The 24,944-nt window shown below is 39.4% G+C and overlaps 2 protein-coding genes across 3 annotated transcripts in view; one reads left to right on the forward strand and one right to left on the reverse strand.

Moving 5' to 3' along the window:
- Window positions 1–3,577: 3,577 nt before the first annotated feature.
- On the reverse strand, window positions 3,578–7,420 carry LOC120311468 (zinc finger MYM-type protein 6-like). The gene is made up of 3 exons (XM_039351000.1): window positions 7,232–7,420; window positions 6,697–6,805; window positions 3,578–4,983 (listed from the first exon to the last, which is right to left on the reverse strand). The coding sequence occupies exon 3, from the start codon at window positions 4,533–4,535 to the stop codon at window positions 3,798–3,800; it is 738 nt and encodes a 245-aa protein (XP_039206934.1). The 5' UTR covers window positions 4,536–4,983; window positions 6,697–6,805; window positions 7,232–7,420; the 3' UTR covers window positions 3,578–3,797.
- A 15-nt stretch (window positions 7,421–7,435) lies between these two features.
- Window positions 7,436–24,944, forward strand: part of KCMF1 (potassium channel modulatory factor 1) — a 49,926-nt gene continuing 32,417 nt past the window's right edge. Inside the window, exon 1 of one of the 2 annotated variants that reach the window (XM_039350997.1) lies at window positions 7,436–7,523. In XM_039350997.1, coding sequence (XP_039206931.1) covers window positions 7,451–7,523 — 73 coding nt within the window. In that variant the 5' untranslated portion in view covers window positions 7,436–7,450. Of the gene's footprint in view, window positions 7,524–8,309; window positions 8,410–24,944 lie in introns of those variants that run through there. The other variant, XM_039350998.1, reaches the window with a different exon arrangement.

Consider the following 24,944-nt stretch of genomic DNA (forward strand, 5'->3'; position numbering starts at 1 on the left):
TTTTTTAGTGAACAATCACTAAACAGACTGTTGTAAATTGAGGACTACCAATATTCTGCATGCCACTTTACAATGACAATCCTGAGCTGGTTTTTGTACATAATCCTGCCTTACCACTTAAGTGGGAAACGGCATTATTATATATGGATTTCTTGTACAAGAGATCTTACCATTCCGATTCTAGAAATCAGAGAAAGTGCTGTCCACAAGAAAACAGCTCAAACTTTATTACTGCATTGTCAAAAATTTGAGAGAGAAGGTTAGCGAGACGCCCAATGGAAAATTCTGAATGGGGGATAAAATATCTCAGTTTTTGTTCTATGAAATACAATATGGTTGTAACTCTTCTATGAAAGCTGCTACAGCAGAGCAGCTGGTCTACAAACTAGAAAGTGCCAAGTTAAAAACATTTCTTTGCCAGGAATTCAGCAGGCTAGTTAGGATTCCTACTTTTGGCCCAAAAACATCAAGTCCACTGACAATTATAAGGAAGAGCAGCATCAAGTGGTGGTGAATCTGAGACTTGGGACCTCCTACACATGGTTTACTCCACAGATTCTGCAGAGAAAATTCACCATACAAATTGTCTCTTACTCTCAAGTTAGAATGAAACAAATTCAGGCATTTGTCACACCTTCAGAACTGGCAAAAGATTCACTTTCCACCCTCTTGAGAATGATGGGAAAAAAGAATGGTGGATTCTGTTGGGAAATAGAAATTCTTTCCAGCTCTAAAATGTTACCCTCTGGTCCTGCAGCATAGTAAGCCTATATATTGTTCGGCACAGATGTGAGTCTTTGGAACATGGCCTGTAAATTTGGTTTTCTGAAACTGATGACAAAACTGTTAGGCAAAGAAATTATCTTTCAGGCTCAGTTCCCAAAAAAGCAATACAGGATTAGTAATACTGAGTGCATGGGGTTACTGAAAGTATTACAAAGTTGAGCCTTCACTAAATTTTTACAAATAAAAAAAAAGGAAATTTGGCTGTCTCCTTTTCTATTTGGATTTGCACTTGAAGGTAAGCCAACAATTTATTATTATCACCACAACATTGTATACAGGATAATTCTTCTTTAGGGCAAAAACTGTTTTTATTGCATGAAACCTAAATGAGCATGTTTTTTCCCCTATACATTTTAATCCCACAACACCTTGAAGATAAACGTCTACAGTTATCCTTTCATAGGTTTCCCTACTTTGTATTCTAGTAAGATATATTCCCCTAGTTTCTGCCTATTATAGTACTATACATTTCTCTTTTAAAAACTGGACAGTACTGAAATAATATAAACTTGAATATAACATAAACTTGAATATTCTCCAAAAAGTATGTTTACATTTGAGCAAAACAGCTTGCTTCCATCAGCCAGTTATTTATAGTAATAAAATCATGAGACTGAAGAAAATATATCTTCAGAAAATATATATTTGGGATATTAGGTTACTTTTAACATAACATTTTCTGTTTTACCCAAAAATTCTTCTTTCAAAATAAAAATGCCTTCCAATCATTCTCAGTCACAAACTTCCACTGAGTAAAAATTACGACAGCGCATTTATTCTTTGTCCAAAACATGATCAGTAATAAGGAGCACCACCACTCTTATAATTTGAGATTGAAGCAAAAATGCTTTCAGAAAAGATGGAGAAAAGGAGAAGTTTGGAAAATTACAGAGAATAAGAGGAAAATGGACTGTAAATAAATGTACACATCTGAATTAAAATCGGATGTGTGTATGAAAGGCATAGCACAGATGGTAATAACAAGAATATGATAGTGGACACATGGCACTGGAACCTAGAACACTTATCCTGTTATATTAATAAACTGAATTATGTCACTTAGTTCTAAAGAGTTTTAAGGTTATTACATAAAGCTTTATTAAAGTTACAGCCCAAAACATGTGCCTTTAGATACAAGCCCCAATAAAACCAGTGAGGTTTACTCCTCAATAAATGTGTTTAAAGAACACATGTAGAAGTTGAACCACTTATTAAATATAACATACCCCTTGAAAGCCAGAAAAATCCAACCCCTTTATAGGACAGGGCTAGAAATGTTCTTTCTCCTTTTAAAAAAGTCTTTCTTAACTTTGGAACTCTTCTTTTTTCTTCCCCACAGGAATGTTGGAAAAGAAATGCAGATCACTATTACAGGGGTTTTAATTGTTTTCTTTCAGAGTGATTTTAATACTATGGGGAATTTGCTTCCTTTTATTTGACATTCAACTTGACAGAAGTGATATATAACCAAAGTTAGGAGAAACTTTTGACTTCAAGGAAAAATGAGTAAGAGTTCCTAATTTACAGATTATAGATTATTCCACGAATGTGTATAATTGGATATAAAAAGGGGGGTTCCATTCATCATTCCCTAGGGCAGTTTTTTTTTTAATGCGGTAGAGGATCTCAGTAATGAAGATAAGAGGCAGTGACCAGCAGATATGAACCTGCCTCCATAGTTTTCTTTTGACAATTTACCTTATCTAAGCAACTAGTCAAGAAAAATTGCAAATTACCATCTCTTTAGTATCCTTAACCTTTATTAGCTAGGACCTCACATTGTGGATGAGTAGCATTTTTGGCTGGGCTAAGAGCCACATTGAATGGCACCCATTTCACAGGGTGGTTGTGGGGAAAATAGGAGAAGGAAGGCATATTGGATATGTTCGCCATCTTAAGTTATTTGTAAAAATAATAAAGGCAAGATACAAAATAAATAAACATGATGCAATGTAGGGGAAGCCACACATAGGTGGAATTGGGATTTTCCATTTTTTCTCTGGGTTTCATAGTACTTAACTTTTATTTTAAAATAAGCCTGTTTCATGATGCACAGTATACTTTTGTTATTAACCAAAATTGTGAGAAACCATACTGCTAATTTTTGGCAATCATGGACAGGAGATTCTGAAGGCCTTAAAAAAGAATGATGGATTCAGGTTGCAGATGGCCAAGCCACAAGAAGAAGATTTAGGGATAGAATGGAGATCAATTGGGAATAGGAGGAAAGTAAAGGCAAAGCAAAAAGTACTTGTAGAGCAGAGGTTCTTAACCTTTTTGAACGAATCGCCCCCTTGAGCCAATGAGGAAGTTGTCATCGCCCCCCTCCCCAACATAACCTCTCAATCACGACATAGGAAATAATTCTTCAATTTATGCAAACACTTTTTTTGTTTTCTTTAAAACTGTCATCAGGACATATCGATGCAAATAATTTATTTCCAGTCTTTTTCCCATATCTCAACTGTGTGAAAAATTTTGGTGCCACGCATCACTTTATTCCCAAACTTTATGATACATGTATTTCCTTATTGTCTTATTTATTCAAGACACTTAAATGTAATGACCACTGAAAACAAAATTCAATTGCAAGAAAGTGAAATGCCTGAAAAGAAAAACAGTAACATTTAATGATTGAATTACAAGTGAAATTTAAGACGCAAAAATATAAAAAGGGCATAAGAACAAACCGCAATGCAGGAACTAAGAATTTCAAGACGAAAACTCTGAAAATAAATTAAGATTCGAGGAAAGTATATATACTCACGCACACTGTAAAAAGGATGAAAAAGACACAAAATATAATATTGAATTGGAGTGCATGCTAAAAAAGTACAATATAAAGAGAGACACAAAATGTTTTACAGAGTACAACAAAAATTCGAAAACAAAGCCAAAAACTCAAACTGGAACGTGAAATCCAATACAAGCAAATACATCGATAAAAGCTCAGACAATTATTAACGAAAAAAATGTATGTATACAAAAAGCAAAAAAAAAAAAAACCACTATCAATGGCTGCCTTGTGCTTGGTGAGCTGATGTCAATTTCTTGAGGTCTGGAACCATTTTTGTTAATCGCATTCTTAAATCACCGCACTCAGAGATCTTCAACATGTTCCTTGACTTAGAAAGGATCTGCTGGATGGCACCGAAGCCCCTCTCCACTAAGTAAGTGGAAGGAAAGGCTAAAAGAAGCAACTTAACTTCCTCCCACAATATTGGGTAAGTATTAATATCAATATTAATGACATAACATAGAGACTCGTGCAAACGGCCACTCAAATTTTTTGAGACAAGGTGCTGTCTATGAACAACACAATGGACAGTCATAACTCCAGGTACAACCGATTTTAGATGAGCTTGAAATCCACGATATCGTCCAACCATGGATGCAGCTCCGTCGGTTGCACATGCCACGACGTTTGTCAAAGGGATGTTTTTCTCATTAAAAAACTCTTCAACCTTTTTAAATATCGAAGAACCTTTTGTGTCGGTGGCTAAGTTTCGAACAAATAACAGTTCTTCCCCGATCTCTTCATTCCCGTTGATGAAACGGACATAAGTCAATAATAAGACTTCATTTTCACGAATCGTTGACTCATCAATCTGCATCACGAATTCTGTATTTTTCAAGGTATCAATAAGCCTTTCTTCCACATCAGCAACCATTTCATCAATTCTTTTCGATACGGTGTCATTGCTCAAAGGAATCGATTGCGTGATAGTAATTGTGCTGGGCCCCAACATGGTGGCAACAATCTGTTTCACTGCTGGTAAAATCAGCGTTTCTCTGATAGTGTGAGGTTTGCCACATTTTGCTATCAACAAAGATACTTCATAGGAACAAATGAGCCCCTTGTCAGCATTGAGTGACGATTTCCCAAATAACTTCCCAACAGTGCTGCGACCCTCAAACTTGGCCTTTAAGGATTGGAAAAATGATGCCGGTTTGTCAGCTTTATCCGAATGAATTCTTACCAAATGGTCTTTCAGTTAGGAAGGCTTCATTGCTTCATCTGAAAATGTTTTCTCACAAAGAAGACAAAACGGAAGCTGTATGTTGGAAGGAGATGGAATGAATGAATTTTAGGTATTCCATCGAATATTGGTGATACTTCCTCTTCTTGGCCATGTTGAGAGGTCTTCAAAATGAAAGGCACTACCTGCAAATTAAATTTTCGACCCCACTGGAACACTAGAAAAACACACATGGACATCAATAGTTTCAATAGTTATGTTGACATTACAACTGACGTTACAGGGGACAGCCACTCAGCATGTGATGTTTCAAAAGAAGCGCTCCCCCCTCCATCACTGCCCATTCTGGCCAATGGTGCACCACTATATGGGTAGAGGCTGCTGTGCAACGCGCATGAAGATAAGCGATGCATATTCACATATGTACGGCGCTCTGTACTGAATCTAGCTGGAGGAACATTTGAAAACACAATTCAATCCACTAATAGAGAGCGATCTGATATTTTTGTACGACAGATATACAGCGATTCACTGTACAAAAAAGTCTCAAAAATGTCCCCCGAACTTCTCACTCCATCGCCCCCATATCGCCCTCCTTTTTTTCCTTCGCCCCCATGTCGCCCCTTTTCGTTCCATCGTCCCCCTGAAAAATGAAATCGCCTCCTGGGGGGCAATATCGCCCAGGTTAAGAATCACTGTTGTAGAGAATGTGTACTTTGAATATGCACAGCAACACGGGGAGAGTATTTGTTAAAGAGATAGCATAAACTATTTTAATGAAATTGTGCTGTATGCTTGAAGTAAAAGAAAAAAATCCAGAGGGGTTTTGGGTAGTTTCCTGTCCGAGAACTAAGTAGGTCTCTCCCTGCTTAGTTTTTCAGGATTCAAGGTCACTGAATTGGTAAGATAAAGTAGATTATTGGAGTTTTATTGGATTCAAAAATTGTGAATTCAGAACTTGCCTTATAAACTTCTGACATCATATGAACATTTTATTCAGAATTTGAAGAATCATTATTTTGCCTTTTTTTTTAATTTTTAAAAATCATTATGGTTACCATGAATGGGGTTCTCCCACAATGCAGCCATTTTACAACAGCACCCACAATACCTTTTCAAAATTTCAAATATGCCATCTAACATAAAACAGTTGGAACTGTCACACACATGAAATCAGGAGCCAAGGCGGTTCAAATGAATACAGGTTTAATGCACATTAACATTTTCCACAAGAATCTGAACTACTAACGGTGAAAGCAAATTGGCGGTAGATAAGAGTCAACAAAATTCAAGATGGGCTGGACTTAGATCTGGGATTCTAAATTGATGATGTGCTTGACACCTCCCTCAGGCTCAGCCTGGTCATCTCCTACAGGCGCATCTTCATTTAAAACTCTGCCTTTCTCCCTCCAAATCAATAATTAATCTTAAGGAGGAAAGAAGACCATTTTGTGCAATTGCTGCTCAAGGAAAGGAGTGAAATTCTAATGTACATAAACAAAGGGGGCAGTAGTATAGGACAATCAACGATCACCGACTTAGTGATTTCCAATTTTGTTCTTAAAGTACTTTATAGCAGTGCAAGTCCAACAATAGCCATTAATTAAGAGACAAAGATAAAGAAATTCTGTGTCTTTTGTCTTTAGCCAGTTTTTATGGAGGCACTTTTGAAACATAAGAGGTAGTTCCAAAAAGTTCTATTATCAGCTTTCCTCAGTTCTTTCATGAAAATATTCACATCCACAGACTTAATAAATCCAGGTTTAGATTCTGAACCTTTTCCCCCACTGTACGGACTCTTCAAAATGTAGTTTAGAAATCTAGTTCCCTAAGAATGATCAGGAATGCCTAACAATTGAAAAGGGAGGTCATCTTTATAGACAAATATTCTTTTTTCTCCTCTACGAATGAGAAAAGTTGTAATGTGTACCTGTTCCACTATCACTTTCCTTTGGGCAGTCAAGCTGTTTTCAGCAAAATCTTGAACCTATCAACGTTGATGAAGCCATGAAACCGCCTGCTCTTGCTGGATAATTGCTCTAGGAGGAAGTGATACAAGACAGCCTCTGAGCTGCAATTACACAATTTTGCCCACATCTTTGATCCTCTGTACCACTGTTCATTATTTGAACATACCAACTATCTAACTTAAATATCACTTGTTCCAATGTGGGAATTCAGTACATAGTAACTGGCTGAGAAAAATTGCCCAGGATTTTAAGATAATTGGGAGAATTGGGTACATAATGGGGAAAAATACTATTTTCAGCGTACTTTACAGTCCCAAGAAAGCCAGGGAATTAAAGAGGTGGCTAACCACCTGTAACGTTTGTACTAAAGGAAATTCTGAAATTGGACTGAGGACGATGATTCTTTGGGAGGAAAAAATATTTAAGCCCCACCATCTGTGGTCCTCTATATCCAATTTAACTTCAGCCCGGTGTGTGTTCAAAAACCTTCTTCACCTGAAAGTGCGAATACTAGCCAGAGTTATGCCGCCAGGCTCCAAACATTCCAGGATGGATGGATGGATGGATGGATGAGAGAGAGAGAGAGAGAGAGAGAGAGAGAGAGAGAGAGAGAAGAAAAAAATTGCTGCTTTATCAGAGTTTACCATCGGTTAATCCTACAAAGGCACCTGACCTCGTCTACTGTATTACATCAACCTAAAATGGATAAGGGCTATGTCTCGCCTTGGCTCTCTTCCCACGATCCTAGTCTGGCTTCGGGACGAACGGGAAAACCTCAGTCTTACCGGTATCTAGAGGAGAAAGGACCGAGGAGCCCGGACCTTAACGGGTCTGACAAAGAAAGAGAGAGAGAGAGAGAGAGAAAGCAAGAAAAGGAGCCTTTCCCTTGGGCTGTTCAGCCGCCGGCTCTTTCTTCGCTCCTGCTGGGTGATTTCCACTTCCTCTCCGCGGGAGAGAAAGGAGGAAGGCTGGGTTGGGCTGGAGGAGAAGAAGGTCGCGGCGGCGCTAGTTGTTACCAAAGTCTCTCTCGCGCTCTCTCTCCTTCCCTGTGTCTCTCTGTATATTTGTATGTCTGTGAGCGCGCGCGCGCGGATGGCGCGGGGAGGGGACTAGGCGAAAGAGGCCGCCGCGAGCCGCCGCTGTCGTGGTCGAGCGGGGGGGTGGGTGGGGGGGAGGCGGCGCTAGAAGCGGGCCTGGGCTGAGCGAGCTTACGAAGTCACCGTGTCACGGCGGCGGCACCCGCCCGCTCGCCCGCCTGCCTCATTGCTGCTGCTAGGGAAGGGGGGGGGGAGGAAACTGCCGCCGCTTCTTTTACCCGGAAAGGCCTCTCCGCTCTGCTACCGCCACCATCACCAACCTTCGTCTCCTCCTCCTTCGCCACCGCCGCCGCCGCCACCGGAACCGAATCTCCTCCCTCCACACACACGCACACACACGCGCGCGCCCCAGCCCCGGCGAGCCCTCCCGAGCCGTGCACACCAGAGGGGGCGACTTGGGGGCCCAGGCTAGGCCAAGACGGGCCGGGCCCAAGCTGCAGAGCGGGCGCCGAGCAGCCAAGAGAGCGGGGGGTGGGTGGGAGGGGGGTGAACTGGAGCCCGGGACGGGCCTGGGCTGGGCCGGGACAGGCCGCTGCCGCCGTCTTCTCCTCTGAACTAGGATGTCCCGACATGAAGGTGAGTGCGAAGCCGGAGCAGGCCGGCCTTGGGCGATACGAGCCGGGAAGGGGGGAAGAGGAGCGAGACAGAGGTGGCTCATCATGGCGCCGCCGACGCTGCACTAGGAGTGGTGATGGGAGTAGTAAGTCGGCTGGGAAGAAGCCGGCAATCGAGCCCGTCCGAGAGGGCGAGCCGCAGCGGCAGAAGGGCGGGCCGGCCCCGCTTTGCATTGTCATGGGGCCTATGGCCGTTACAACTCCTCTTTCGCCCCGATCCACGGGTGGCCTGAGGTGCGGCCTAAAAAAAAAACCGAGGCAAGGCCGTTCTGGGAGCCTCAGGGCCGGGCCTGGCCCTGGCCCCACCCTAGGGGGAATAGTTATTGGGCGAAAGTTTCCCCGGTTTCCGGGACGATCTGTGCGTTTCAGGGTGGGCGTCCTTGAGAGAGGAGGGAAAGGGGCTCTGAATCGGCGAGAGCCAGATGGCAGAGGGGGTGGAAACGGGCAAGGATGGACTTCGGGATGGCTCGCATATTGGACCGAGTTGAGGGTTGTTCTGCGGCACATGGGAATGACGTGCCTACATTTGAAGGGTTAACGGCGTAAAGTGTTGCCGAATGAAATCGGAGGGGGTTGATTATGAGAGTGGGGTAGGCCACATAGAGGAAAAAGTTTCCCGGGCAAATGTGAATCTGTGAAGGACAGATGTTGGGGAAAGGTGCGAGGGCTGAGGCACTTAGCTGACATTGTATTTGCTGGAGAGGAAGGGATAACCGAGAATCCACCGTAGCCGGTTAAAGCTGTGATTGGATTGGGCGAAGGAGACCAGCTAAGGTAGAGAACGACTTGCAGCAGGGCCGCAGGAAGGGAGGTTAACGGTCGGAGATCATAGGCCCGAAAAGTGGGGAAATGTACCTTGTGTACTTAAGGAAAGTGTATTCAGAGATAGTTGTACTAAGGTTAGGTGCGTGTATACAGGAAAATGTAGGAAGGAAGGAGGAAGTTGGTACTGAACTTGGATAAAGTTCACATGTTTCAGAGAATGCACGCTTTCTTGAATTCCAGGAAAGTACAGTGTCAGAGAAAAGTGGAAAATCATTTCAATGGAGAAAAATACATGAGAAACAGATCAAGTGGAATATTGAGCTATGGATGGATGTATGTGTGGTATATGCAATTGGTTGAGAAAGTGTTGAGTTTTTAAATGATTTCTAGCAAATTTAAAGTTTTATAAAGAGTCTTTTGTCCAGTAATGAGTAAAATTGTCACTATTTAGGTACTTCTCTCATCAGGCATGCTTGTATCTTGTGGTACTTTATAGATATTGGAAGTATTTTTTAATAAAAATGGTTCCTTGAGAAAACCTTTTTGTTGACAGTATATAATAGGATCTTTTGCTTTACCTACAAAAGTGATAATTCAGCTTCCTCTGCATTTTCATTCTTGAAATAAGGAGAATTTGGAAAAGAATATCCTTAAGAAGAAGAAAGAACATTAAATGCAGGACTGATGGATCATTCTTTCTCCTGATATTTTGAAGATGTCAATAATCAGAAGTTATTTGTTTAAACAACTTTTGTCTAAATTTGTACAAATTTAGTACCAGGGAAAGCAAACTACAGGGTTAATTATCAGTGGGCCTTATATAGTGTTATGGAAATGCGTGACAGGCGTTTGGGGTACTCTGTAATGAAGAAGCTATGACAAAACAGCACTTTTATGTTTAAAGGTAATTGAAGAAATTAACTATGTATTTGAACAAAGATTTTCAATCTTTGCTCTTGGTTGTTGTCTTTTATAATTGAAATTCCATCAGTTGATGGGATTTATCAGAAAATAGCTATCCTTTATACTTTAAATAGCTTAATAAGGGAATTCATGAAAGGTAGCTCTCAATAATTATTATCCATTATGGGTTATGCAGGGGTCTTCAAACTTGGCCCTTTTATGACTTGTGGACTTCAATTTCCAGAATTCCTCAGCCAGGCATAAAAGGGCCAAATTTGAAGACCCCTGGGTTAATGGATCTTTGAAGTTTGTAGACAGAATGACATTAGATAAGATTAGTTAAAGACTAGTTAAATTCTTGGTTTGTTTCAGTAAAGCTGTAAAACTGCATATTTTACTAAGCAGTAATAGACTACTGTTGTCTTTTTGAGGAATGAATGGTTTTTAAATTGTTTTTAAGGGCTGCAATCAAGTTGTATGGAAATTTAAAGGATGTTAACAGAATAAAGTATCATTATAGCTCTGCTGATTAAAATTATAAAGGAGAGATGCCAAGTACTTGTGAGGTTTGTAAATATCCTGTTGATACCAATTCTTCAACATCTGACTTTCCCTATAAATAGCAATAATAGTGATTTTTCTTTTTTAAAAAAGCTCAATAGATCTCGGAGAGATTGTAAGCATATACAGTAAAATGAAAAAACAATTTCAAATTGCTTTTGTAATTTGTAAATGTCTTTAGTTTTACAGCTGAATCCTATGTTTATTAACTGAGAGGTGCCAAGTCAGTGTTCAAGAGACTGCACTCTGAAAGTATTACCTTCAATAGATTTTAGTGATGAAGAAAGTTATTCTGAACAATTTTACAAAGTATTGATATTTTCTTAGGTTTTCTATCTGAATCCGCGGGTCTCAACCTGTGGGTCGCGACCCCATTTGGGGTCGAACAACCATTTCACGGGGGTCACCAAACAACGCAGTCCGCCATTTTTTCCCCTTTTCCTTAGCTGTGCTACTCCCTTTTATTCTATTCTATTGGCTTTTGAAAGCCAATAGAATAGACTCTCTTGAATAGAGTCTAATTCTATTGGCTTTCAAAAGCCAATAGGAATTGTCCAGGCTGTCTCTGCCCTGCTGAGCCCGCCAAAAGTCCCATTCTGCAAATGGTGCTGCAAGTTGTCTGCAGCGAAGGCGAGCTGTGTGGAAGTTTCTACCCCTCCCTGCTGAGCAACTACTAAAAATGTAAGTAAAAGAGGGCCAGGCGTGGGAGGTGGGAGGCCGGCGGGCGCAGGGAGGGTTGCTTACCTCCCTTGGGCTGGGCCAGCTGTGGCCCAGCCGGTGGTCGGCCTGCTCTGTCTCTGCCGCTTGCCAGCTACGCCTTGGCCGGCGCAGGGGGCGGCACCATGCATGCGTGGCACTCCCGGGCAGGGAAAGTCCTCAACTTACGACTGGTTGGGTAGTCCTCGACTTACGACCAGTTGGTCGCGGCATTAAAAAGGTTGAGAACCACTGATCTAAATTATTTTGACTAAATTCATAAGAGAAACAATATTGAATATATAATGAAAGTATAACTTTGCTACTTTCAGTGTATTTAACAATATTAGAGAATCAACACAATTGTCTTTGAAACGCTGATTTCCTTAAGTAGATGTCTGTTTTTTATGTTTTGGACAGGTGTCATCAGCAAGCAAGTAATAATATCTCTTTAAAAGTTGATTGTTTTGTTGTTTGACAATTAACATGGGGAATTGGAGCCAGAGAACCAACAGTTGATTATCTTGGAGGCTACAGGCTATCAGGGCCATATTGTTCATTATTTACAAGCAGCAAGGCATTTGAATTGTATATTAAGAGCAGGCCTTGATATTTTTTTAGGGAGCCAGTTTATTGCTGATACAGTTAATGTTGCATTAGTATAACAACCTCTTTTATATACTTGCTGAAGTTTATCTAGATGCAGCTATTATGCTGCAACTAACTTTATTCTTTTCTCAGGAAAACTGATAAAGGTTAATGTGCCTTACCTCTATTGGCAACTCTTTTTTTGTACTTGGTTAATAGTTCTAATACTGAGCCAAGATCTGATGAACTCCTTGTTTAAGTTTTATTAACTTCTGTGTTATCAGTTCCTTTCACTATGAACAATTCTGTATCTCCTAAACATTTGAATATTAATCTTCAGTGATAGAAGTTTGAGCTAGGAATAGCTTTTGCATATCTAAATTCTACACTTTAGCTCTTTAGCGTTTAGCTCAAAGTTTTCAAAACATTAGTGTACAATACAGACTCAGAGATAAGCAAGTTAAAAATACAGTACACTTAACAGAGATTACTCTGGGGTGGAAAGATACACGGGTACGTAAATAAAGCTGGTATATAAATAATACTAAATCATTGAAGTGTGATACTGCTTTTTTGTATATTGTTCCAGTTGTATTCATTATATCCTCTTCAGTATTTGCTATACATCCTGAATACATCCTTACACAACCAGTCAGTGTCCATCTAATTCAGCAATTTGTTTTGAACAGCACCTAACGTGATGACTTTGGGGAATTCATAAACAACATGATGGACATTGTCTCTTATAGTACTTAAAGCTTATTATCTTGAATTACCAAATTCCATTGTTAATTCTCTGACTAAATAATCATTGAAAGACACTTGTTCCTTGTTCCTTCTAGTAAGCCTGTTTTTCATGTCATTAACCGTTTAAGTACCATATCTTGAAGCAATATATTTCTTCTGCTCAGCTAACTTTAAGTTCTTCTATACTAAAAGAATACAGCATAAGCCCATTAGGAATTGTGCATAACATGGATTATTTCTGTTATGATCTGGTCCTAATAAGCACCCAGTGGCTACGCTACAGAATATAGTAAGCCATAATGTGGTTTGGTTTAGAGGTTTGTACCTAGTATTGTGATTTATAAACCATGCTTTAGTATATTTTCTGAACTCAGGCACTTCTGACTGACTTCATAAACAATTGAAAAAGTGGCTTATTTTTGTGAACATAAGAATGCTGTTTCAAAAATTAGGAAATATATGTTACTAATATACTTATTGTATATTTAAACTATTGTCTTATAATGTGTTAAATCAAGAGCTTGCAGCGTATCACAGAATGGAGAGAAAATGAAGAATTCATATCATTTATGATTTATTACAGAGACATAGTGAAACGTAAGGAGTAAATATTATACCAAAGTTTTCACAGAAAGATTGGTTTTGCAGAGGAAGAATTTGAAAGGAGAAACTTTAAACAATGTTATGGAAAGCATAAGCAGTTTAGGAAAACAGTTTTGTTGTGCTGTGATAGTACTTGATAAAGGTAAGGGAGAGAAATACATAAGTATATAAGAATTTTATATCCTTGTATTAATATTTATGAACAACTACATAGATGGGAAAGTTATAGATAACTTTACTGTATTTATATTAATCCCAGTGTGAAGAAAAACATCTTGATTTAAAGGACACTTGTGTTCAGAAATGCTTCCCTTTGCAATTCTCTTCTTCCACTTAGTTGAGGATTGTATCTCAGTGAAGAAAAGAAATATTCCAGACAATGAATTGTATCTTTGTTAAAACATCCAACCTGGAAAATATGGGTCTATGTACTGTAGTTAATTCGGAATTGAGCTCATGTTCAGGAGACTTTTACTGGCACTGAATTGGGGAGCAAATAGGAAAACAGTGCATACGAGATGTTGTATATATAGATCCAAGATTACCAGCTAGCAATCTGGCAACAGTATTTTCAAATGATTAAATCTGTAGCCAAAAAAATGATCCACATGCAAGACATTGTCCCAACCTAGAAGTAACTAGCGCATGAATAATCAACTCCATTTTTTTTTTCAAAAGTTCTTTCAGTTAGTCAGCTAAAGTTGGTAAAAGATATGCCAATTGACAATCTTTCTTTCCCAGAGAAAATAATGAGCCTGAAATCTCTGATGAGGAATATCTCTTATCTTACCTGGATTGTTAATAGTTCACTCTTGTCAGCTCCTAAACTGATTGTAAGCACTTACAAATTTTATTCTTCGCTTTTTGGAACATTAAAAAAAATATGAACCAATAAGATGGAACCCTGTTAGACTTCAGCTAATACCACATTTTCCCAGCATCTTCCTCCAGAAACGAGCATGGTTATTTCATTATAGTACGCGTGTATATTTATCTCCCATCATGTCTTGAAAGGATACCATAGTTGAAAATTCCAGGAGAGATTTGGGAAGGTGGTAGATTTGATGGGAAGCCTCTCATCTCAATAATATGCCTGGGCCTTTCCCCAGAAATATGTAATTCTGAATGTGGACATTTGGGTGAACAGAGGATTTGAGTTGTATGTCCAGTGCTTTCTGTAGGGATCTTTCTGTCCTTTTAGGTAACATGATTACATTAGATTAGTTTCAACCCAGTGTAATTTCTTCATGTTGACAAGGTGCGTAGCTAAATCGTGGTATACAAGTAGTCCTTGTCTTACAACCACAATTGAGCCCAAAATTTCTGTTACATGAGACATTCGTTAAGTGAGTTTTGCCCCATTTTACGACCTTTATTGACACAGTTGTTAAGTCAATCACTGCAGTTGATAAGTTACCATAGTAACCTGGTTGTTAAGTGACTCTGGCTTCCCCATTGACTTTGCTTATCAGAAGATCCCAGAAGGTGATCACATGATCCTTGGACACTACAATCGCCATAAATATGAGTCAGTTACCAAGCATCTTAATTTTGATTACATGATCACGGGGATGCTGCAACTGTGAAAAACAAGTCATAAGCCACATTTTTTTAGTGCCGTTGTAACTTTGAAAGGTCACTAAAGGAACTTTTGTAAGTTGAGGACCACGTGTATTTGTTTTCGGCTTCTAGCAATGAACTTTTCTCATTAATGTAAAATATTGAGATATTTCTCAGTGGAATTTGTACATATTTCTTAAAAAAAATCTTTTATTTGGTCTTTCTAAAATGATAATTTCTGTATATATTTAAAGTTCGGGGTTTTTGTTTTGGTTTAAGAATAATGTAAATAACTACCACTGAAGTATAGTTGGGAGCACATATATTATTTTAAAAAGTGTACATTTAGTTTTTCTTTGTAGTCCTTTATAACCATATCCTGATTCTTAAGGTGATCTCTTTTTTTATTAGCTAATGGCTTGGTTTCTTCAGACATTTTTGGTAAGGAATTCTGACAGTTTTTTTGAAAGCATGTATTAGGTCAATCAGTCAAAATTATCCATAAACCACAGATTATATACAGTGGCTGGATTCATGAAACATGCTAAAACCAAATAGACCACATTTTGATTAGCATGATCAGTTAAATTACTTTCTCCTTTCAGAGTAAATGTTTGCTTTGCATATTAAGATGGGACAATTTGCAACTATCATTATTGGGTAGAATCTCTGTAATTAAGATGAATGTTTTAGCAAAGATGCTTTTTTCTGTTCAGACTTTACCAATACTTCTAACTGATACTCAATTTTATCAATGGCAGGTGGACATCTCTTAAGTTTATATGGCAAGGGAAAAATCCAGGAATTAAATATAAATTATTGCAAGATGCTAAGGAAAGAGGTTTACCAGATTTGAAATTATACTTTGATGCCTGTTATTTAATCTGGCTAAAAGAGTGGTTGGCGCTCCAAAATAAGAGGTTACTTGAGGTAGAGAATACTGAATTAAGGTTTGGATGGCACGGCTATTTATGATATGATAGGGTTAATATAAATGTTGATTTTTAATAATCACATTGTTAGATGTGCCATCCTAAGAGTTTGGCATAAATATAAAGTAAGGTTCTTTGCGAATATGCCTTTTTGGGTGTCTCCCCAGGAAGCTTTTTTTAGAAAAGAAATGGTGGCAAGGCCAGACTAGTAGACTTATGGTCAAATAATATTTTTCAGTTATGGTAATCCCATCCTTAAATCAAAAGAGTTGTAATTAGAAGAACCTGTTTGCCATTGGTTTACATAGTTACAATTGAAAGAAAGATTTAAACTAGACGAAAAGAACTATGGATTTGATTTTGTGAAAAATGAATTGGACATCCTATTGTGTGGTAGTGATGAACATATTGCTAATAACAATTTACAAATTGTTATTGAAATTGACTGGGAGAATGAGTATGCAAAGTATTGTATAATTCAACGGGCAAAAAACTTTGGCTATAGTATAATGCTTGAACAATGAGAGAACATATGGACGAAAGTTCTAAAATTCACATTAAATTATAATTTAAAAGGAAACTATAAAATGATGTTCTGCTGGTTATCTAACACTGGACAAATTGTCAAGAATGTATAAAGGCACTCAATGAGTGTTGGAAATGTAAATGTAAAGAAGGAATTTTTTATCACTTACGAAGGACATATGACAGAGCAAAGAAGTATTGGAGTAGGATTTATGTCTTAAATACAGAATATTCTTAAAGTGAATATAAAGATAAAACCAGAGACTCTTCTTTTGAGTTTGATGGGAAAAGGTTTGGGAAAAAATTTGGAACTTTGATTTTATATGTTGACGGCAGCAAGAATACTTTATGCACAAAAATGGAAAGATACTTTGATTCCCACAATGGATGAATGGCTGCAAAAGTTGGAGTTAGCACAGATGGCTAAATTGACTGCTTTGATTAGAGAAAAGAATATAGCTAATTTTGTTTTTACTTGGAAATGGCTTTTGAACTGTATGCTTCAGGTGGAAAAATTGAAACTTTGATTTGGGGTTTTGTTGATTAGATTGGTTTGATATGGAAATGTCTAGTATATGATGATCATATAAAAGTAAAAAAATTGAGGTTTTATGTTACTACCTTATTCTATTGCACCAAAAGGAGTCAGAAATCAATGCTTTTCCCTTCACTTTTGTCTCTTACCGTTTTCCTCCCTTATCTCCCCCTTATTTTCATTTTTTCTTTGTACTTCTGTATTTTATATTTTGATAAACTAATAAAAATATTAAAGCCAGACTAAACATTTGCTTTGATTAAATGTATCAGTTGTACTTGCTGATGTCTATTTTACTAAGTGCCAAAACCAGCTTCTTTAACACAAATTAAGCATTTAAGTCCTTTTTTTTTAAAAAAAAACCTATTTTATCAATTTAAGAAATTATTGAAAACTATTAGAACAGGTGGATATAATTTCCATATAAAATCTTTACTAATAGCTATTAACTTGAGTACTTTGTGAGCTGCTTCAAGTACTCAGTAGCAGATCTTTTTCTACTGAAGTGGATTTTGATGTTTTCCTTAATCAGTTTCCCCTACCAACTTCTAAAACAGTGGTTCTCAACCTTTTTAATGTCGCGACTCCCAACCGGTCGTAAGTCGAGGACTACTCAACTGGTGCAGCACCGTTTGCAGAATGGGACTTTTGGCGGGCTCAGCAGGGCAGAGACAGCCTGGACAATTCCTATTGGCTTTTGAAAGCCAATAGAATTAGACTCTATTCAAGAGAGTCTATTCTATTGGCTTTCAAAAGCCAATAGAATAAAAGGGAGTAGCACAGCTAAGGAAAAGGGGAAAAGAAAATGGCGGACTGCGTTGTTTGGCGACCCCCGTGAAATGGTCGTTCGACCCCAAATGGGGTCCCGACCCACAGGTTGAGAACCACTGTTCTAAAATGATATCTTGCTATCCAAATATGTGAATGGGAAAAAATGGGTAGGCTCATGGTATATTTAATGCTTGCAGAAATAAACATTATTATTTACTTGGCCATTATTATATTCTTATGTGACCATCATAACTAATGCAGTCTTTGAATATTGGTTGAACTGTACTAATTATATAAGAAGTGACCAGTTGCCTTTGGGAAGCTTATAACTAAGAGATGATGGCACATAGCTTTTCCTTATTTATCCAAAGCCTCTGTTGATAATTATTTGAAGTAGGGTACCTGTAGACTGCTCTTCAAAGTTTTCCTTTTCCTGGACTTGTAAGGTTGCTGAAAAGGGTCAGAAAAATATGTATTTAAGTTAAGGCAGTTGCATGTTATCAGGGTCGCCACAACACTTCCTTAACTTAATCATATATTTTCCTGACCTTTGTGGATTAATAATACTCTGCATGTAGGTAAATTGAAAGGTACAATAAACCCAAAATAAAAAAGTTACAAAGTTATATGCATAACTTTATACATATGTACAGTACTTTTTTTGTTAAAAAAAAAAAAGGTGCCAGAACTCACACACATCATACAACCCGCCTTGCCTACCCTACAAAGTTCAATCCAAAAAAGGTGCCGGAACTCCGTTCTGGGCGTTCTATGAGAAAAAAAGCCCTGCATATGTATATGGATAATAATATAAACTGTTTTTCAAATTAATAAATTCTGGCCAAATATTGATAGGTAGATGTTTTTGGCATCAGTTAGACACTACTCAGTTTGTTCAACTTGATTCTCCATTACTTAAAAATGAATTTTGGAGACAAGTATGTACAGATAATCCTTGACTGACAGTCATTTGTTTTAGTGACCATTCAAAGGTGCAGTGGCACTGGAAAAAAAACAGACTTATGTCTGATCCTTGTATTACGACCGTTGTAGTGTCTATAGATCACATGAACAAAATTTGGGCACTTATGTATTTATGACAGCTGCAGCATTCTAGGATTGTGTGATCCCCATTTGTGAACTTCCCAACTGGCTTTTGACAAGCAAAGTCAATGGGGGAAGCTGGATTCACTCAGTCATCACATGATTCACTTAGCAATTGCAGCCCCCCCCCCCCAAAAAAAAGCTGTATAATCTAGTGCAACTCAACTATCTTGCTTGGCAACAGAAGTTCCAGTCCCAATTGTGGTCGTAAATCGAGGATTACCTGTAACAGAAATAAAAGGAAAGGAAAAAAAGGGGGGAAAGGAAAAAGAAGTGCAGTTAAATAAACTCATAAATTAATGTGGAGTCAATGATCTCACAATATTATTCCTCCTTAACAATGCCTTGAAATGAATAAGCATATTTTTTTGCTTATTGATTTTGTCAGCTGTGTTGTGCTTTTGTTGTAGTTTAGAAACTGCATCGAATGTTAGTGTTACTGAGCAACTCAGCAGTGTTGTGTCTGGCTATTGCTGAGCTTTTAGATTCAAGCATACATTCCTCCAATTGGTTGAGACAGAGGATTTGAATGGAACAAGGGGCTTCTTTATATACAGAGATGCTATAGGCCGAGGAAAGGAGGCAAATCCTATTTAATCTGCTTTTCATCCTAAAGATACAATCCCAAAGGTGCTTTTTCATGAGGCAACTGGACTTTCTTGTTTTTCTTGAAGATATTTCTCTTCTCATCCAAGAAGCTGAAGAAGCTTCTTGGATGAGAAGCGAAATGTCTTCAGAGAAAAACAAGAAAGTCCAGTTGCCTCATGAAAAAGCACCTTTGGGATAACTATGACCTGGATGACTGAGAATCTCCGTTGACTAAAGACATAATGTGACTCAATTTGATATTTGATCTTATCTGTGGAACTCTGAAAATCTTGCTAGCATACAGTAAGTACTTTATGGAAGATTAAATTCTGTCTTGATTTAGTTTTTCTTTTTTTTCTATGTACAACTTTTCTTACTTCTGATACATGCTTTCAGTATCATAGGGAGTTATATAAAATATGAGTATTGGATTTATTAATCAAAGTTAAAAAATAATTTACACGGTATATGAGATAGTGTGGTTTGTTTTTTCTTTGTCCTGAAAACATTCAGTTTTAATTACAGTGTTGGAAGAAGCCATTTGGGCCTTCGAATGCAGCCCCTTGCATAGTATAGGAGCCCAAATTGTAGCATCCTAGAGAGGCACTTGACCATATTCGATAAAGGGGAGCCTACCAGTTTTCTGGGTTGGTTGTTTCTCTCAAACTGATCAGTCTGTAGTTTTCTGAAAGAGGGAAAAGCAAAATTCAGCAGAGTTACATTTTCTGTATTTCAGTTGTATATCGGATACTTCACAAGTTCTCCAGGATTTTTGATGTACCATATGTCCAATCCATCCTGTTGTCCAGTTGTTTCAGTACTTTGGGATATATTTCATCTAGAGTTTTAAATTCAATACTCTTCACTGGGCCTGTCTTCACTTTCAGAAAATGTATGTATAGCTAGAATATAATATTTACAGACTTTTTCATTATTAGGAGCATTTAAACAAAACCCAAAATTACAAAAGCTTGCTTTTATTTCTGAGTTGAGTCTTCTGAATTATCTTTGCTCTAATACACCATCATCTGAATGTAAAATGTGTAGCTTTTTTATATACCTGACTTACGATAACAGTGTTTTTTATTCAGCTAATTCAGTGGCTGCGGTCCAGGGACAGTATTAGCCTCTGCTTCTCACCACTCTTTTTTTCTGATTCCTATTTCTATTTGTTTCTCTCCTTGAGTTTTGGCCATTTAGTTTTATCCAATAGTAACAAGATTCTACTTGTCCATGTCATTTTATTTGCAATGTTGGGTTTTTAAAAAGCCAATTACAGGATTCTTGGAATCAAATAGTATATTTGTTTTGTGATCAGGATAAATTATTGCAGCATGGGTATTTTGTTTTAAAGTCAAAGCACACAAAACAGTATCTCCCATATTTCGGTCAACCTTGAGAAGTGTAGAACATTTCAACTGCAAAGAATTGAGCCCTTTTTAGTATGTTGGGCATATATTTTTGTCCCAAGGATGAAATAAAAATTAGTTTTGTTTCAAGAACAGAATCCATTCAAGTGTATAGGTGGGTTCCATGAGTTATATACTGGCTGGGAATGAATGTTTATATGCTGTCTCTGTGTTCTCTCCTGTTTGGTAATATTTATGTTATTCGTGCTGTTAAGAAGCTCTAGCAGTCTTGTTTTTCTTTCTTTCACCCACTCTTTTGCACAAGTAGCAGCACTGGGGGAGAATAACCTAGTTCTTTTGCATCTGGCAAACAGGCATCAAATTTTTGACAGCCTAGTCAAAGAAATTAAGAAAGAAAGAAAACCTCATAGGGCTGATGTACCAGTTAAAAAGAATGTTAAATAATTTAACTGTTCTTTTTTGTGCTATTATGTGGTAACTGAGCTACCTGGAAAGTTAAAATTTTTTTTTTTTAATCACCTGTCTATTCTTTCTGGGAGGGGGTTATAATATGACATGCTAATGTAAACAGTGATGCCCTTGGATAAACATTCTGAAGTTTGGGTGATAGGTACCATTCAACAGGGAATATCACTTCACTTTTGCAGACCTAGGATGAAAAACAAGGGAAAGCAGCTGATCCCGAGTTTTCATTGTTGTTCTATGCACTTGAAATATTTTGTGTTTTGTTCATAGTGTTTTGTTCCAAGGGAATATAGCCAAGTTGAAATGTTTCAACATAATTCATTTGAGTCAGACTGTTTTGTTCTGTACTTGAGATAAAAATAATTTTCTATTTTGTGTATACTCCTGTGATTCCTAAACTTTATTGAATGTAAGCCATGTAAGACTTATCCATATAGAGAGGGAGGTCTGTCTTTTTTTTTATGTGTCACATCCCTATAATCTCTGATGTATTGTATTAGGAACTAGAAAATGATGTGATGTAGCTTTAGAAATCACTACTACACAAAGTACTTAGTTAATTAGGTTGTTGGTTGTTGGTAAAATTAGATCATTAAGAATGTAATCTGTAACATACATTATCTTGAACTTGAAATAGAAAGATGTTCCTATATGTTAGGTAAATCATGGTTTAAAACAGGACTATGAACAAGCTTTTCTTTCAAATATAGAAATAATGCGGTTAAGGCAAAAAACATCCATGAAATTAATTGCTGCTCCATATGTCTGCGTAACAAAATTTAAATACGATTCATGCATTGCAACAAGCTTCCTGCGGGCCTTCATTGTGCGAAAGCCTTATAATCATGTCCTATCTGAAAAGCAACTTAAATTTGCTTGTAATTATTTTATATTGTTATTTCTTTGTGTATGAAAACTGTATTAAGTTTTTAAAAATGCATATATGGTTAGAAGCACAGCAAAAGTAAGAATATCCTTGGGAAGTAGGATTTTTAAAACCAGGGTGAGCCATTTTATCCTTACTATTCTACTTTCTAATGTCATAATGTTCAAAGACTGTTTCTTGTTTCTATTGGCATTTCAACTATGTTGGGGAATTAAGCAGGGAGGGCCCAAGAAAGCATAAAATAATGTTAGAAAGTGCTGCCTCCCGTCCTGCTCCCCCTCCCCGCCCATTCGGCTGAGGACACGGTGGAGGCCGGGCCGGGGGCATTGGGGACCCCCTGCTGTAAGAGAGAGAGAAAGAGAGAGAGGAAAGAGAGGGAAACAGGAAAAGAGAGAGGAAAGAGAAAGAGAGAAAGAGAAAGAGGGAGGAAAGAGAGGAAAGAGAAAAGAGAAAGAGAGAGAGAGAAAGAGAGAGAAAGAGAGAGGAATGGTGCTTCTCCAACCAGGCTGGGCGGAGCTGCCTTCCTGCCCCCCTCCCTGGCCAGCTGGATGGGGGGTTGGGGGTCACCACAACATGAGGAACTGTATTAAAGGGTCACGGCATTAGGAAGGTTGACAACCACTGACCTAACAGATCGGATTCTCACTCGGGTGGGCAGGATTCGTTTTCCACTGTATTTTGGCACTTAAGATTTCGCTCACAGGGGAGCTACCTCGGACCACCCCACGAGAGGCGTCCCCATCCTAGTCCTCATATAGCAGGGCTCCATCCCCTCAGGAGTATGATCAGGAGTTAGATGCCCCATGGCCGGACGAGGACGACCCTCCCCCGGAACCCCCATCATTTGGCGGCCTTTTTAACCCTTCTCTTTTTCTGCTCCTTTGTAAGGCCAGCTCCACAGCTCACATCGGTTTCGATCGTTCTACGCTAACAGCAACAACCACACCCGACTCAGAGGCGGACCCTGTTTTTACTGAACTGGTAACAGCACAACACCATGTGCCTTGTCCACCCCTTTTTCTCAATGCGGTCCGGAAACGGTCTCCCCAGGCACCTTTCCCCTCCCCAGTGGGAACGATAAGAAATTGTTCAGCGTTGCCCAAAATTTAGCAGATGCGCTGGAGGTGCCCACAGTGGACAAGCCCTTGGGCCCTCTCGTATCTCCCACCGCTATCTCAGGAGATATGTCTGAGGCCCTGAAGGCAGAGGATCGGAGATGGGAACTTACGTTCCGCAGAACCCATCAAGCTGCGGCATGGGCTATTAGGGCAACCACCTCTGCATCCTTTTTTATCAGGTCCTTTCTCCTCTGGCTCCGACAGCTCCAGGCCAGGATACCCCAGAGGATGTTCGCACACATCAGGACCTGAGCAAGCTAGTAGCAGCAGAATATGCTTCCGATGCAACCCTACACGCCGCCAGGTTTTCTTCCAGGGTCATGGCATCTAACGTGACAGCACGTCACATGCTCTGGTTAAAACACTGGCATGCTGATGCTAAGTCTAAATGGCGTCTGTCAGCATCTCCGTACCAGGGAGGTAAACTATTTGGGGAAACCTTAGCGCTGTACCTGACAGAAAACAAAGATAAACGTAAGGTACTTAACCGTCTTATCAAACGCGCCGACAGACGGGCCAACCCTTAAACCCGGAGACAGTCCTTTCGGTCAGGGACTAGCCCCAGCTATACTCAACCCAACCGTCCCTTCACAGCCAGGCAGGACCGCCCGCCTGACAGAACGGCTCCCAGACCCAGGCAACAATTTCGGGGCAAACGGCCCTTTCGAGGGGACAGACGCCCATTCCAACGGTTTAAGTGACTCTCGGGTGGTTCCTCCGATAGGGGGCAGGTTGTCCCTCTTTGCCTGCCAGTGGGAGGCCATCACCATGGATGCCTGGGTCCTAAACACCATTCATCACAGCCTTTCCCTGGAATTCGTTTCCAGCTCTCTGGGGCATTTCATATCTTGCCCCCAATCAAGAAATTCCACAAAGAAGGGACTCATGCAAGAGGCTATTCGTCACCTCTCGAACATAAGGGCCATAGAACCGGTGCCGGAGGGTCAGAGAGGTCAAGGATTTTTACTCCATCCTCTTTGTCGTCCCCAAAGCCTTGGGGGGATGGAGAGCGATCCTAGGCCTTAAAAGCCTTGAATTATCATCTTGCATACCGGAAATTCGAGATGCAAATGCTCCAGTCCATCTTGGGAAGCGTAAGAATGGGAGACTTCCTGACATCCATCGACCTCACGGAAGCGTATCTCCACATCCCCATCCCCATAAGGTTCACTTACATGAGTCACCATTATCAATACAGGGCACTCCTGTTCGGTCTGTCCTCGGCTCCGAGAGTGTGTACCAAGATCCTGGCAGTTTTGGCCACTCACCTGAGACTGGTGCCGGTCCGAGTCCAATGTTAACTGGACGACATCCTAATCCAGTCATTGTCAATTTGGGCCGCCCAGTCAAATCTCAGGCTGGTGATAAACGTTCTCCAGAATCACGGGTTCTTGGTAAAGTTCCTGAAGAGTCATACGGTTCCCACGGCCAAGCTATCGCACCTAGGGACCATCATGGATGCCGGGTCTATCTCTCCCAGGAACATCGGGACAGTATCCAGGAGTTGGTCCTCAAAATATGCAGAGACTGAACAGTGACGTTGGCCATTCTCTCCCAATTATTAGGGGAAATGATATCAGCCATAGCGATCGTTTCGTGGGCCAGACTACATTCCTCCATTGGTTCCTACTTCCCTTCCAAGGCTGGGCACCAGTTCCTCCAACCGAAGGGTAAGAGTCCCTCATCACACTTTGCAATCTCTCAAGTGGTGGCTGTCTCCGGCCATGCTCAGAGGGTCCTCCTTCAAGGAACCCTATCAACTCACCCTCACAACCGACGC

The sequence above is a fragment of the Crotalus tigris genome, unplaced genomic scaffold (genome assembly GCF_016545835.1).
Source record: "Crotalus tigris isolate CLP2741 ecotype Arizona unplaced genomic scaffold, ASM1654583v1 scf7180000018368.3068619, whole genome shotgun sequence".
NCBI classification, from domain to species: domain Eukaryota; kingdom Metazoa; phylum Chordata; class Lepidosauria; order Squamata; family Viperidae; genus Crotalus; species Crotalus tigris.